A 15,345-nucleotide genomic window follows, 5' to 3' on the forward strand; every position below is an offset into this window, starting at 1 on the left:
CAGACATGGGCATCCTCAGTGTTTTGTGTTGAACCCCGGAATCAAGTGTGTATGGGCACCAACCTACAAACTGGTGGCGGCAGCCCGTGGTGCCTAACGTCAGTCCCATGTGAGCACGCAGAGATCAGCGGCGTCAGCTCTTGTGGCGACGGTGTGGGTGGCTCTTAGAAGAGCCTTTGGTGTTGTGGACAGAGATCGGCGGCAGCGCTCACTTGCTCTTGCTCGCCTTGCTGCTCTCGGTCTTCTTGGGCAGCAGCACGGCCTGGATGTTGGGCAGGACGCCCCCCTGGGCAATGGTCACCCCACCCAGCAGCCTGTTGAGCTCCTCGTCATTGCGCACCGCCAGCTGCAGGTGACGGGGGATGATGCGGGTCTTCTTGTTGTCCCGGGCAGCATTGCCGGCCAATTCCAGGATCTCAGCAGTCAGATACTCCAGCACAGCGGCCAGATACACCGGAGCGCCGGCGCCGACTCTCTCGGCATAATTGCCCTTGCGGAGAAGCCTGTGCACACGGCCGACTGGGAACTGGAGTCCTGCCCGGGATGAGCGGGTCTTGGCCTTGGCTCGGACCTTCCCTCCTTGTTTGCCGCGTCCAGACATGGTTGATAACAAACAATAAAGAATCTGGGCGAAATGAAGAACTAGCTGCGGCTGCTGTCGCTTTCATAATCGTCTGCCCCGCCCTCCTCTCCTGTCATTGGATGGATCTCAAGTTACCAATGGAAAACAGACTTGTGTAGCTACCAATCAGCTGCAGTGGGCGGAGCGATTGACGGTTCTGTTGGTCACATGACTTTGTCACCCAATAGCACGGCGATCTGACAACAGTGTCATTTGCATGGCGGGCCTATAAATATCGCCGCTCTGGGAGGCTTGGGATCATTATTCTTCTCTCTTTTGAGAAATTTGCTTTCGTTATGGCTGATCCCAAATCTGCGCCAGCGCCCAAGAAGGGCTCCAAGAAAGCCGTCACTAAGACTCAGAAGAAGGACGGCAAGAAACGTAGGAAGAGCAGAAAGGAGAGCTATGCTATCTACGTGTACAAGGTGCTGAAGCAGGTCCACCCCGACACCGGCATCTCCTCCAAGGCCATGGGCATCATGAACTCCTTCGTCAACGACATCTTCGAGCGCATCGCAGGGGAAGCCTCCCGCCTGGCTCACTACAACAAGCGCTCCACCATCACCTCCCGGGAGATTCAGACCGCCGTGCGCCTGCTGTTGCCTGGAGAGTTGGCCAAGCACGCCGTGTCCGAGGGCACCAAGGCCGTCACCAAGTACACCAGCGCCAAGTGATCTGCTCAGTCTGCTGCTCCGCCATCACCCCAAAGGCTCTTCTAAGAGCCACCACCCCATCTCCATCAGAGCTGTGGCTGCTCCTGTGTCCTTTCCCGTCTCCCCGAGTTGTCTGCTCCACCGCCTGGGTCTCTGCGTCTAGTGACGGGAAGTGACAGGTGAAGGAAGTAGGGATGATGAATGCTACCAAGGAGATTGTGAGAACCGAGGACCTTCTAAATAATAACCTGGTCACTTCTCCATAAGTTGCTCTGTGTTCAGGGACTACTCTTTAACCCCTTGCTCCACAGATCTTGATATTCTGGGGTCTCATTCATTTGGTATAACATGATTCGGTTTAGTTCATGATACACCATGATGACTAATAACACTTTCTAAGCCGGGATGCTTTGAGACTGAATTTTCTCCCCCATGCAGCACCAGACAGTGAGCTGACGATTTTCCTCTCTGCACTTAGTTCATGATTCTCGTGTTTTTCCTCAAATAACAGGAGACATTTGTAGTCGGTGCAGTTTTATCTAGAGATTATGCTGGAGTCTTCACTGTAAAGGGAAGCGGTGACGACATTTTAGAAGCAGCGGGAAATTCAAACCCCCTAACCGTCCTGTGTTCAGCCAATCCGCAGAGGGAGGGGAGGAGCTAATGTTCCCAATGGTTGACACGTTTGCAGTTCCCGCTTTTTCTGTTCTTTGTCTCCATATAACGCGCGGTCCCAGGACGGAGCGATGTCGGGGAATCTGCAGGTGTTGAGAGGTCGCTGGTCGCTTACATCCCATACAGGAGTCTGCAGCTGTTCCTGGTTAGAGAATGAATCCGCGTTAGGCAGATGCTGTGATGCCCCGTGTGTCTGACCTGCAGGCGATCACATCTCCCTTTCTCGTCATAATCAGTATTGTGGAGACAATATATTGGCTAGAGATGTATCCTACAAGAGACATTTCAGGGGAGACCAATTCTGCTCTTCCAAGCAGATCCCACCTGCAGCTCCAGGCAGGAGGTCTGTGATGGGAAATGTGCGATCATGTAGAGAAGATTGCCGAGAGCTCAGTGCACAATACATTACACTGTGATGTGAGGATCCTCTAGGTCAGACATGTCATGACATCATCTCCCATCACATCCTCCTCACAGATGTTTTTTAAATAATTACTGCAGGATATGGGGCGATATTGGCGGCTGGGATCAGTCAGGATCACTGCTGAGCTCTGATTTTCAGCCTTTTCTGTCATTATGTTAATAATTGTTTTTCCTAATTAATTGTAGCTGACAGCAGGTCCCTACTCTGCAGCAATGTGAGCTATGATGTGGTGGAAAAAAGAATCATTGCCAGGGGAAGAAGAAAACACAAATATAAGGACAATAGTGTCATAATTGCCCGAAGTAATGATGACTCCTATCATAGCACAAATGTCCCTAATGCGGGAATATAAGACCTGAATAAAGGCAGAGAGGGCTTAGCCCTGGGGTTAATATAAATGTAATATTCTCTATGAAAACCGGAGATCCTGTGATTACTGAGGACTGAGCCTTATATCAGGCAGTGTATCTACCGGTGTGAGATCCCCTGGGCGGCTGCCTGTAATATCTGTGGTTACAGTCTGTTCTGTCCTCCTGACATATACTGGGGCCGTGTCTGCTCCCCTCTATTTGTGCTGCCCATTTATCTATAGGCTGAATCTGGAATAATTCTCATCACAGGGGAAGAAGTGACATTATATTACAAGCTGGAAAGAAAAGGGAAACTGAACAATGAGCGGGAAATTCAAACTCTCCAACAGTTCTGTGCTCAGCCAAACAGCAGAGGAAGGGAGGAGCTCATGTGGATTCTGTAAGCCCCGCCCTGGGGCGCGTCATCTCTGCAGTTCTCTCTCTGGTCCGTCTCTCCTGTATATAAAGGAGGGGTCGTTCGGTTTTAGCATCAGTTACAGCTGACTACTTGGAAGATGTCTGGTCGCGGCAAAGGAGGAAAAGGTCTTGGGAAGGGCGGCGCTAAGCGGCACAGGAAGGTGCTCCGTGATAACATCCAGGGCATCACCAAGCCTGCCATCCGCCGTCTCGCTCGCAGAGGAGGCGTCAAGCGCATCTCCGGCCTCATCTATGAAGAGACTCGCGGGGTCCTGAAAGTCTTCCTGGAGAACGTGATCCGTGACGCCGTCACCTACACCGAGCACGCCAAGAGGAAGACCGTCACCGCTATGGACGTGGTGTACGCGCTCAAGCGCCAGGGCCGCACTCTCTACGGCTTCGGAGGTTAATTGTATTCTTTTCTGTGCTGATAACCCAAAGGCTCTTTTCAGAGCCACCCACATCTTCTACCTGAGAGGCTACGATTTCCTATTCCTGCAATCTGGTGCCTGTAAGTATACTAGTTGTCACAGCCTGGCATGTGTCTTGCACTTTCCTCCTTCCATACTGGAGCTGGCACCGCGGACTTGGGGTGATGTGGTTTATTCTCCTTGATCTATAATATACAGCTGCCAGGTTCTGGGGGCATACAGTATATCCGCACTGTGCAGCACAGACATCTCTGCACCACAGTACATACCTCGCTGTGATGTGGTCACTACAGAGCAGAAATCCAAGTTCTGCCGTGAGATGAACGTGATTCTGCTACAGGTCTTCCTGATCAGATCAGTGTGTGTGTCAGGAGGCAGCGAATACTCCCGGGGATTGTCGCTGGATAGATGCGCCTCCCCCAAAGGCTCCTATCAGAGCCGCACACATGTGTTCTACAATTCCTGATATTTGATGACTGCGGTGATGGAGTCTGGTCAGATCCTATTTCTCAGGATTGGTGTAAATCCAGTGAGGAGCGGTCACATCCTGTACCGGTAACTGCTCCCCCTTGTTAGTGGCGGCTCCCCGGTATGTCCAGCGCCTGCATCTCATCACTACCACCCTCCTCATTTACCATCTACATGTGGCCACTGATTGTGACCTCCTGACTGCTCCTAATAACATGGACTGGAGCTACAGCCGGCAGCGGTCTCCTGTGCTCGGGCTGATGGATGAAGCCGCTCCCTCCCCGCAGCCGGACATTAGCGGCTCGTTCCCCTCATGACGGGGAGGTTTCTGGTGTCTTATCCTATTTATCAGTAGTCGGAGCCAGAAGAGAGAACAGAGTCCGCACCCCGAATGTACAGCGCCGTCATCCGAGCCTGGCGGACCATAGCGAGGACTGGAGATGAGGCGGCTCCGGAGCCTGTGTATTTCTGAGTGCGGAGAGCGCCATCCCTCCAGAGGAGAAAAAGTCTCGCATACAAGATAACTGCATAAATGTGGTTGGTGAGATAATGAGCAGCGGCCACCGTTCTGGGGATTGAGGGGTTAATACAATCTCACTTTACCACATGATCTGCAGGTATAATGGCCGCTTACTCCTGACAGTGATTGGGAAATGATGTCTCTTCCACAAGCAGAGAACAGTCACTGAAGGGTTAATGATCGAGGGCCGAGAGCACGACTGAGCGGGAGATTCAAACCATCAAACGGTTATAAAGCTCCGCCCACAGGAACCGACCAATCGATAGACGTGCTTCCTCCTCCGTTTAACTCCTTATTGCCCTTCTACCTGCTGCTCCTCATGTACACGTGTTCTCCCGGCAGCGCTCAGCACATCGGGCTCCTCCTGGTAGAACATGTGCGGATTGTATCATCCGATCTGTGCTAGATGCGGCCTCCTGTGATCAGTGCGGACCCCACACGGAGACGCCCAGATATAACGTTACCGGGTCTCCGTGTGGGGTCCGCTCCGATCACTGCTGGAAGTGGAGTTGAGACTGATCAGCCCTGGAGCTGCAGGCAATGTATACACACCCCGTACGGTGCTGCACATCCTCCATACCACCTACTGGGTGGTATACAGCACTACAAAGCCTACGTGTGCTGTATACTCCCCATCTAGTGCTGCAGACACAAATCCGAGAGCATCTGTTCTATATAAGCCTGAATCATGGAATGTTCCAGCTCAGTGCAAGATTCATTAAATCCTCCCAGACGGATGTCTGTCCAGCCTCTGTTTGAAGACTTCCATTGAAGGAGAACTCAACACCTCCAGTGGCAGCCTGTTCCACTTATTGATCATCCTCACTGTCAAAAAGTTCTCTTTAATATCTAATCCGTGTCTCCTCCCATTCAGAATCATCTACAGAATACCCCCATATAGTGCTGTAAACCCCAAATAGCTATTGTATGTATAGGCTCACATAGTGCTGGATACCCTCCATATAGTGACATGAGCATAAGGTAGTGCTGATACCTACATATTGCTGAATACTCTGCACAAAGTGCTGTGGGCCCTCCATATTGTTCTATATAACATCATATGTGGCTGTATACCCCCATATAGTGCTGTAAGCTGCCAAATACTGTTGTATACGGACACATTGTGCAGTATACCCTTCAAGTAGTATTATATATCTCCATATAGTGCTGATAATCCAACATATAGTATTTTATAGTTGAATATCCTGTATCCATACAGTGCTGTATACTCCCCATATATTCGTGCACACCCTCATGTATTATGGATTCACGGCAAGGCCTGCCCTGCTACCAAGTCATATGCACCCCAATAACTCCAATCCCCCCTTGGAATAAAATATAGAGGGCCTTTTAAAAAATGTCTCATTAAAAAAAGAACCAGATCTCCTAGACTTGTAATGCCCATACACTAAGTGTGTTGGCTGGCAAACATGTTGCCCTGTGGGTTACACCTCAACCTTTTCCATAACCAGTATTTTACGCCCAGCAAAACCACCCACCCTTGTTCGTGTGAGGACTCCTGGAGTGGACCCTCTGGGCCATGATTCCAACCCACCCTGGGCGAGCTGACCTGGTAAGGACCACCCAGGGATACAGGAAGCATCAGAACGCCCTGGGAAATAAAGTACCATGACTGCTGGAACCAGGTGGCAGGCTCGAAGGAGGCACAAGAGACAGTGTTTAGCAGGATGAAGTGGTGGATGATATAGTAACTGACCCAAGCTAGCAGGAGGACATGCAAAGTGAGGACAGCAGCATAGGGGGAGGGAGGCATAGCGCCCCAACAGCCAGGAAGAAGCAGTGTGGTTGCCGCAGACAGAAGGCCGGCGACTATTAACAGTAACACCAACATGATGGAAGTTGCCTGTCCATCTGTTAGGCCTTCTCAAGTCTAGTTGTTTTTTAATACTCTGCCCATAACCCCAAAAAAGGTCATTTGCACCACCTGCCATGCCAGCATCAGCAGGGGTAGCAAAACTACCAGCCTCACCACCACGAGCATGATCAGGACCATGGTTGGTAGCAAAGCCGGCAGTATTAAAGGTCAGGAATTCGCTCTTCTTGAGGGAGGATTGGGTGGCTCTGAAAAGAGCCTTTGTGTTGCAGTCAGGTGGGCAGGACAGATCTAAGCTCTCTCCCCACGGATCCGGCGGGCCAGCTGGATATCTTTGGGCATGATGGTGACCCTCTTAGCGTGGATCGCGCACAAATTTGTGTCCTCAAACAGCCCCACCAGATAAGCCTCGCTGGCCTCCTGCAGGGCCATGACAGCGGAGCTCTGGAAGCGGAGATCAGTCTTGAAGTCCTGGGCGATTTCTCTCACCAGGCGCTGGAAGGGAAGCTTACGGATCAGCAGCTCGGTGGACTTCTGGTAGCGGCGGATCTCACGGAGAGCAACTGTCCCTGGCCGGTATCTGTGCGGCTTCTTCACTCCGCCAGTGGCGGGAGCGCTTTTCCTGGCGGCTTTAGTGGCCAGCTGCTTGCGGGGCGCTTTCCCTCCGGTGGATTTCCGAGCGGTCTGCTTAGTTCTGGCCATAGCTCTGTATAGAAGAGAACAGAAGTGATGAGAGGAGCAGAGTGAGCGGCTATTTATACTCCTCTGCCCCTATTCACGCTTCATGAGGACACGTCCCCTGCATTCCATTGGTTATTTTGTAGAATGTGAGCAGCGAATAGCGTTTGATGTCCGCGACCAATCACTGTACAGAGAAGGCTCAACCTGACTCACAGTTCAGCTATCACCCACTGCTCTGATACACAGGGTCACATCCAATCTCCAGGCGGCTTCTACAGCGGAAGCTCCGATTCTATATTCCCAGTACCCAGAGCGGTACAGCAGCTCCTCTATAATCAGTCACTGACGCTCCAACTCTCACATCGGAGTTATAACCTCACACCACTCTTACTAAGATGTGGGTTACAGGTGGTGATAATTAGGATGATGGAAGTAACGTGATTTCTGCTGCACATCGGCCCCTTCCCTCCATTACACAGAACTGTCACCTGAAGGCACCGATCATACAGCTCTGCGGGGAGGAGGTGGAGGCACTGATCATACAGCTCTGCGGGGACAGGGTGGTGGCACTGATCATACAGCTCTGCGGGGAGGAGGTGGAGGCACTGATCATACAGCTCTGCGGGGAGGAGGTGGAGGCACTGATCATACAGCTCTGTGGGGACAGGGTGGTGGCACTGATCATACAGCTCTACGAGGACAGGGTGGTGGCACTGATCATACAGCTCTGCGGGGAGGAGGTGGAGGCACTGATCATACAGCTCTGCGGGGAGGAGGTGGAGGCACTGATCATACAGCTCTGCGGGGACAGGGTGGTGGCACTGATCATACAGCTCTACGAGGACAGGGTGGTGGCACCGATCATACAGCTCTGCGGGGACAGGGTGGTGGCTCTGAAAAGAGCCTTTGTGTAAAATAACTGGGTCCGCAACTTATTTCTTGGCCGCGGGCTTCTTGGCTTTCTTAGCCGGACTCTTGGCAGCTTTAGGTTTGGCCGCCTTTTTAGCCGGACTCTTCGTCGCCTTTAGGCTTGGGAGCGGCTTTCGACTTCTTGGGGCTCTTGGCCGCTTTCTTGGCAGCTGCGGGCTTCTTGGCCTTTTTCGGGCTCTTCTTGGCCGTGGTCAGAGCCTTCTTGGGCTTCTTCGGAGATTTGGCGGCTTTCTTAGCAGCAACGGGTTTCTTGGGCTTGGCTGCTGACTTCTTGGCCACTTTAGTCTCCTGCTTCTTGTTGAGTTTGAAGGACCCGGAGGCGCCGCTGCCCTTCACCTGGAGGAGGGTGCCCTTGGTGACCAGAGACCTGACGGCCAGCTTCAGGCGGCTGTTGTTCTTCTCTACATCGTACCCTCCGGCAGACAGCGCCTTCTTCAGGGCGGCCAGAGACACCCCACTGCGCTCCTTAGAGGCTGACACGGCTTTCACGATCAGCTCGGCGACGCCAGGACCGGAGGATTTCTTGCTGCTCTTGGCGGCGGATTTCTTTGGCTGCTTCTTGGACTTGGCAGCCGGTTCTGCGGGAGGGGGAGCGGCGGCTGGCGCGGTCTCTGCCATCCTATGCTACGGAGCCAAAACACAAAAATCTCCCGATAGGAAAACACTAAGGCCGGAGCTGGAGGAGTCTGTTATATGTACAGGCTTACTGTGCACTGATTGGCTGCTGAGCTACACCGTCCTGAGCATCTATTGGCTGACACTGCATACATGCCCCGCCTCTTCCCAGCTGAGAACGAGTGAAGCTCCGCTCTCCCCTTGTGCTTCCTTGCCCGGAATAAAAGCCCTTTACCGGCTGACACCGGACAGCAGAGCGCGCTTCCTCCGCCGCTTCTTCTTCGCCATCTTCTCCACCGACCGTCTGTAGCTGTCACTAGCAGAGACGCCGGGGAAGAGCGGAGAGGAGGTCCCGGGATCATCGCCGTCGTCCTCCAGATCTGCACATCGCTGTGTATCCGGGAAGATACATCTGCTGGGGGAACTCGTTCCTCCTGTTCCCGGCTCCTGTCACCATCACAGGGATCTTTACTACAATGTCTATCGTACAGGACGCTGATTGTACGATGTGGGGACGACCTGGAGCTGCTGAGAGCCCAGAAGGGTAACACAGGCGATGGCTCCGCTGACTGCCGCCTCCCTGACCTGTGACCTCCCTGTACCCCGTATGTGCGGAGTATTGGGGGTGACAGATGCTCCACATCAGGAGATGATCCACATCGGCGGCTGATTGCAATGACCTGCTAAAATCTGGTCTCACCCATTGTGGAGCTGTGACCGCTGAGGCCTGTAATGGTGGAAGAGAACTGATAAGGGGCAGCTTCATAATGCGACTCACTCCCCAACCAGACGCATCTCCGGGGAGAAAACTGTGAGATATTCCTGGATTTATGTGACCCAACTATTGTGCAAAAGGGGAATATTGGGAGAAAAGAGGAGACACAAAATGCAATTTCTACACACAGAGCACAGCTGTATAGGGATGAGGTGGTGGCACTGATCATAAAGCTCTGCAGGGATGATGTGGTGGCACTGATGATACAGGTGTGCAGGGACGAGGTGGTGGCACTGATCATACAGCTCTGCAGGGAGTAGGTGGTGGCATTGATCATACAGCTCTGTGTGGATAAGATGGTGGCACTGATCATGCAGCTCTGCAGGGATGAGGTTGTGGCACTGATCATACAGCTCTGCAAGGACCAGGTGGTGGCACTGATCATACAGCTCTGCGGCGACAAGTTGGTGGTACTGATCATACAGCTCTGCAGAGAGGAGGTGGTGGCACTGATCATACAGCTCTGAAGGGAATGTGTGGTGGCACTGATCATAAAGTTCTGCAGTGACGAGTTGGTAGCACTAATCATACTGCTTTTCAGGGAGGAGGTGGTGGCACTGATCATACAGCTCTGCAGGAATGAGGAGGTGGCACTGATCATACAGCTCTGCGGGGACAAGGTGGTGACACTGATAATACACCTCTGCGGCGACAAGGTGGTGGCACTGATCATACAGCTCTGCAAGGACCAGGTGGTGGCACTTATCATACAGCTCTGCAGAGAGGAGGTGGTGGCACTGATCATGCAGCTCTGCTCGGACAATGTGGTGGCACTTATGTTACAGCTTTGCGGGGACAAGGTGGTGGCAGTGATAATACAGCTCTACAAGGATGAGGTGGTGGTACTAATCATACAGCTCTGCAGGGAGGAGGTGGTGGCACTGATCATACAGCTCTGCGGGGACGAGATGGTGGCACTGATCATAAAGCTCTGAGGGGATGACGTGGTGGCACTGATCAAATAGCTCTGCAGGGATTAGGTGGTGGCACTGATCGTACAGCTCTGCAAGGAGTAGGCGGTGGCACTGATCATACAACTTTGCGGCGACAAGGTGGTGGCACTGATCATACAGGTCTGCAGGTAAAAGGTGGTGGCACTGAACATACAGCTCAGCGCGGACAAGATGGTAGCACTGATCAGACAGCTCTACATGGAGGAGGTTGTGGCACTGAACATACTGGTTTGCAGGGATGAGGTAGTGGCACTGATCATACAGCTCTGCAGGTATGAGGAGGTGACACTGAAGATACAGCTGTGCCTGGATGAGGTGGTTGCACTGATCATACAGCTCTGCAGGGAAAAGTTGGTGACACTGATCATACACCTCTGCAGCAACAAGGTGGTGGTACTGATCATACAGCTCTGCGGGGACAAGATGGTGGCACTGATCATAAAGCTCTGCAGGGATGATGTGGTGGCACTGATCATACAGGTCTGCAGGGATGAGGTGGTAGCACTCATCATACATCTCTGCAGGGACGAGGTGGTGGCACTGGTCAAATAGCTCTGCAGGGATTAGGTGGTGGCACTGATCTTACAGCTCTGCAAGGAGTAGGCGGTGGCACTGATCATAAAGCTCTGCGGGGACTAGGTGGTGGTACTGATCATACAGCTCTGTGCTGACCAACTGATGGCACTGATCATACAGCTTTGCGGTGACAATGTGGTGGCACTGATTATACAGTTCTGCGGCGACAACGTGGTAGTACTGATCATACAGCTCTGCATGGAAAGGTGGTGGCACTGCACAAGCAGCTCTGCAGGGAAACGGTGGTGGCACTGAACATACAGCTCAGCGCGGACAAGGTGGTGGCACTGATCAGACAGCTCTACAGGGAGGAGGTGTTGGCACTGTACATACTTGCTTGCAGGGATGAGGTAGTGGCACTGATCATACACCTCTGCAGGGATGAGGTGATGGCACTGAAGATACAGCTCTGCAGGGATGAGGTGGTTGCACTGATCATAAGGCTCTGCAGGTACAAGGTTGTGTCACTGATCTTAAAGCTCTGCAGGGATGAGGTGGTGGCACTGATCATACATAGAATCATAGAATCGTAGAGTTGGAAGGGACCTCCTGGGCCATCTGGTCCAACCCCCTGCTCAAAGCAGGATTCGCTAAATCATCCCAGTCAGATGTCTGTCCAGCCTCTGTTTGAAGACTTCCATTGAAGGAGAACTCACCACTTCTCGTGGCAGCCTGTTCCACTCATTGATCACTCTAACTGTCAAAAAGTTTTTTCTAATATCTAATCTGTGTCTCCTCCCATTCAGTTTCATCCCATTGCTTCTAGTCTTTCCTTGTGCAAATGAGAATAAAGTTGATCCTTCTACAATGTGACAGCCCTTTAGATATTTGTAGACAGCTATTAAGTCTCCTCTCAGTCTTCTCTTTTGCAAACTAAACATTCCCAAATCCTGCAACCTTTCCTCATAAGACAGGGTTTGCAGACCGGTCACCATTCTGGTCGCTCTTTTCTGAACTTGCTCCAGTTTGTTGATGTCTTTTTTAAAATGTGGTGCCCAAAACTGGACACAATATTCCAGATGAGGTCTGACCAAAGAGGAGTAGAGGGAAATAATGACTTCACGTGATCTAGACTGTATGCTTCTGTTAATACAGCCTAGAATTGCATTTGCCTTTTTTGCTGCTGCATCACACTGTTGACTCATATTCAGTCTGTGATCTATTAGTATACCCAAGTCTTTTTCACATGTGCTGTCACTTAGCCCTATTCCTCCCATTCTATATATGCTTTTTCCATTTTTATTGCCCAGATGTAGTACTTTGCATTTCTCCCTGTTAAAAACCATTCTGTTAGTTGCTGCCCACTTCTCCAGTTTATTTAAATCTTTTTGAATCCTCTCTCTCTCTTCTCTAGTATTAGCTATCCCTCCTAGCTTTGTGTCATCAGCAAATTTAATCAGTTTACCCTCAATTCCTTCATCTAAATCGTTGATAAAGATGTTGAACAATACAGGGCCCAGGACAGAGCCCTGTGGTACCCCACTTGAGACATTCTTCCAACTGGATGTGCAGCCATTTACGACCACTCTTTGGGTCCGATCACTAAGCCAGTTATGAATCCACCTAACAGTTGCCTTGTCCATTCCATACTTAATCATTTTTTCAATAAGGATTGTATGAGAGACTTTGTCAAATGCTTTGCTGAAGTCAAGATATACTATATCTACAGCATTTCCTTGATCCACCCAATCAGTGATACCGTCATAGAAGGAAATTAGAAGGAAATTAAGTTCTGCGGGGATCAGGTGGTGGCACTGATCATACAGCTCTGTGTGGATAAGATGGTGGCAATGATAATACAGCTCTGCAGGGAGGAGTTGGTGGCACTGATCATACAGCTCTGCAAGGATGAGGTGTTGGAACTGATCATACAGCTTTGCGGGGACAATGTGGTTGCACTGATTATAAATCTCTTTAGCGATAAGTTGGAGGCACTGATCATGCGGTTCTGCAAGGATGAGGTTGTGGCACTGATCATACAGCTGTGCGGGGACAAGGTGGTGGTACTGATCATACAGCTCTGCAGGGAGGAGGTGGTGGCGCTGAACATACAGCTCTGCAGGGAAAAGGTGGTGGCACTGAACATACAGCTCAGCTTGGACAAGGTGGTGGTACTGATCAGACAGCTCTACAGGGAGGAGGTGGTTGCACTGATCATACACCTCTGTGGGGAGGAGGCGGTGGCACTGATCATAAGGCTCTGTAGGGACAAGGTTGTGTCACTGATCTTACAGCTCTGCAGGGATGAGGTGGTGCACTGATCATACAGTTCTGCGGGGAGGAGGTAGTGGCACTGATCACACAGATCTGCAGGGAGTAGGTGGTGGCACTGATCATACAGCTCTGTGTGGATAAGATGGTGGCACTGATCATACAGCTCTGCAGGGAGGAGTTGGTGGCACTGATCATACAGCTCTGCAGGGAAGAGGTGGTGACACTGATCATAAAGCTCTGCAAGGATGATGTGTTGGCACTGATCATACAGTTTTGCGGGGACAATGTGGTTGCATTGATTATATATCTCTTTAGGGATAAGTTGGAGGCACTGATCATGCGGTTCTGCAGAGATGAGGTTGTGGCACTGATCATACAGCTCTGCAGGGATGAGGTGGTGGCACTGATCATACAGCTCTGCAGGGAGGAGGTGGTGGCACTGATCATACAGCTCAGCAGGGAGGAGTTGGTGGCACTGATCATACAGCTCTGCAGGGAAGAGGTGGTGACACTGATCATACAATTCTGCAAGGATGAGGTGTTGGCACTGATCATACAGCTTTGCGGGGACAATGTGGTTGCACTGATTATATATCTATTTAGGGATAAGTTGGAGGCACTGATCATGCGGTTCTGCAGGCATGAGGTTGTGGCACTGATCATACAGCTCTGCGGGGATAAGGTGGTGACACTGATCATACACCTCTGCGGCGACAAGGTGGTGGTACTGATCATACAGCTCTGCAGGGAGGAGGTGGTGGCACTGATCACACAGCTCTGAAGGGAATAGGTGGTGGCACTGATCATACAGTTCTGCAGTGACGAGGTGGTGGCACTAATCATACAGTTCTGCAGTGACGAGGTGGTGGCACTAATCATACAGCTTTGCAGGGATGAGGTAGTGGCACAGATCATACAGCCCTGCAGGGACGAAGTAGTGGCACTGATCTTACAGCTCTGCTGGGACAAGGTGGTGACACTGATCATACACCTCTGCGGCGACAAGTTGGTGGTACTGATCATAGAGCTCTGCAGGGAAAAGTTGGTGGCACTAATCATACAGCTCTGTAGGGACGAGGTGTTGGCACTTATCATACAGCCGTGCACAGACAAGGTGGTTGCACTGATCATTAGTGTTGAGCATTCCGATACCGCAAGTATCGGGTATCGGCCGATATTAGCGGTATCGGAATTCCGATACTTAATTCCGATACTTTTGTCATATCGGATTCCGGAATCGGAATCGGAATAGGAAGTTCCCATCATGCTATGAGCCTGCTTGCTTTGATTAAGCCAATGGGAATCCTCCGAAGTGTGGGCACATCCTGTTAGGCATGTTAACTATTGGCATGGCTGTGATTGGCTGCCGAAATGATGTCATGATGCACTATAAAAGCCACCGCAGCCGCCATTTCTGGTCACTCTGCTGTGAATTCAGTTAGGGACAGGCTGCTGTAGAAGACTGTGAGGGACAGTTAGAAATAGCGATTCCACCAAACATCTAGTGCTTTACCCAGGCTACATAAACCACCACTGTAGCCTTCTTTGCCCTAGCAGCAGTGTTCACAGCTGTCTGCAAGGGCTGTGTGAGTGCAGCTCACGCTGTGGAGTGGGTCCTGCAGCCACGTCAGGCTGTAGGCCACCCAGTGTGATCACTGCTGCCTCATACATCTTTTATTTTTTGAGCTGCATTTTTTACATAATTTCAATCTAGTGTGCTTCCATCCGTATCCATATACGTTGGTTGCAAACACTAGTAGTAGACAGCGGAGCCTTTCTGCAGCCTTTCAGTGCTAGTGTCCACTTAGCTGCACTGTTCACGGCTGTCTGAGAGGTCTCTGACTGTGTGTGAGTGCAGCTCACGCTGAGTAGTGTGTCCTGCAGCTACGTCTGGCTGTAGGACGCTCAGCGTGCGTCAGTGCCTCACACATATTTTTATTTGAGTGCAGCTCATTTTTTCTTCTATTAGTGTGCATCCATCCGTCTCCATCTACGGTGGTTGCAAACACTATAAAGGAGTACACAGCGGAGCCTTTCTGCAGCCTGTCAGTGCCAGTGCCCACTTAGCTGCACTGTTGACGGCTGTCTGAGAGGCCTCTGACTGTGTGTGAGTGCAGCTCACGCTGAGTAGAGTGTCCTGCAGCTATGTCTGGTTGTAGGACGCTCAACGTGCGTCACTGCCTCACACATATTTGTCTTTGAGTGCA

The 15,345-nt window shown here is 51.3% G+C and overlaps 4 protein-coding genes and 1 pseudogene across 4 annotated transcripts; 2 read left to right on the forward strand and 3 right to left on the reverse strand.

Moving 5' to 3' along the window:
• Positions 1–156: 156 nt before the first annotated feature.
• Positions 157–641, reverse strand: LOC141057174 (histone H2A type 1-like). The gene has a single exon (XM_073553713.1). The coding sequence runs from the start codon at positions 599–601 to the stop codon at positions 209–211; it is 393 nt and encodes a 130-aa protein (XP_073409814.1). The 5' UTR covers positions 602–641; the 3' UTR covers positions 157–208.
• Positions 642–876: 235 nt separating this feature from the next.
• Positions 877–3,600, forward strand: LOC141057175 (histone H2B 1.1-like). Its single transcript, XM_073553714.1, has one exon. It carries the CDS (start codon positions 919–921, stop codon positions 1,294–1,296), a length of 378 nt encoding a protein of 125 aa, XP_073409815.1. The 5' UTR covers positions 877–918; the 3' UTR covers positions 1,297–3,600.
• LOC141057015 (histone H4) lies at positions 3,240–3,551 on the forward strand. The gene has a single exon (XM_073553487.1). The coding sequence runs from the start codon at positions 3,240–3,242 to the stop codon at positions 3,549–3,551; it is 312 nt and encodes a 103-aa protein (XP_073409588.1).
• A 3,032-nt stretch (positions 3,601–6,632) lies between the features above and the next one.
• On the reverse strand, positions 6,633–8,684 carry LOC141057173 (histone H1.5-like; annotated as a pseudogene).
• Positions 6,686–7,096, reverse strand: LOC141057016 (histone H3). Its single transcript, XM_073553488.1, has one exon. The coding sequence runs from the start codon at positions 7,094–7,096 to the stop codon at positions 6,686–6,688; it is 411 nt and encodes a 136-aa protein (XP_073409589.1).
• Positions 8,685–15,345: the final 6,661 nt, after the last annotated feature.

Source organism: Dendrobates tinctorius, unplaced genomic scaffold (genome assembly GCF_039654945.1).
Source record: "Dendrobates tinctorius isolate UK_male_01 unplaced genomic scaffold, ASM3965494v1 ptg000202l, whole genome shotgun sequence".
NCBI lineage: Eukaryota > Metazoa > Chordata > Amphibia > Anura > Dendrobatidae > Dendrobates > Dendrobates tinctorius.

Excerpts from the sequence above, each read along its gene's own strand:
- LOC141057015 (XM_073553487.1), top strand. The coding sequence starts at position 3,240 with ATGTCTGGTCGCGGCAAAGGAGGAAAAGGTCTTGGGAAGGGCGGCGCT.
- LOC141057174 (XM_073553713.1), bottom strand. The coding sequence starts at position 601 with ATGTCTGGACGCGGCAAACAAGGAGGGAAGGTCCGAGCCAAGGCCAAG.
- LOC141057016 (XM_073553488.1), bottom strand. The coding sequence starts at position 7,096 with ATGGCCAGAACTAAGCAGACCGCTCGGAAATCCACCGGAGGGAAAGCG.
- LOC141057175 (XM_073553714.1), top strand. The coding sequence starts at position 919 with ATGGCTGATCCCAAATCTGCGCCAGCGCCCAAGAAGGGCTCCAAGAAA.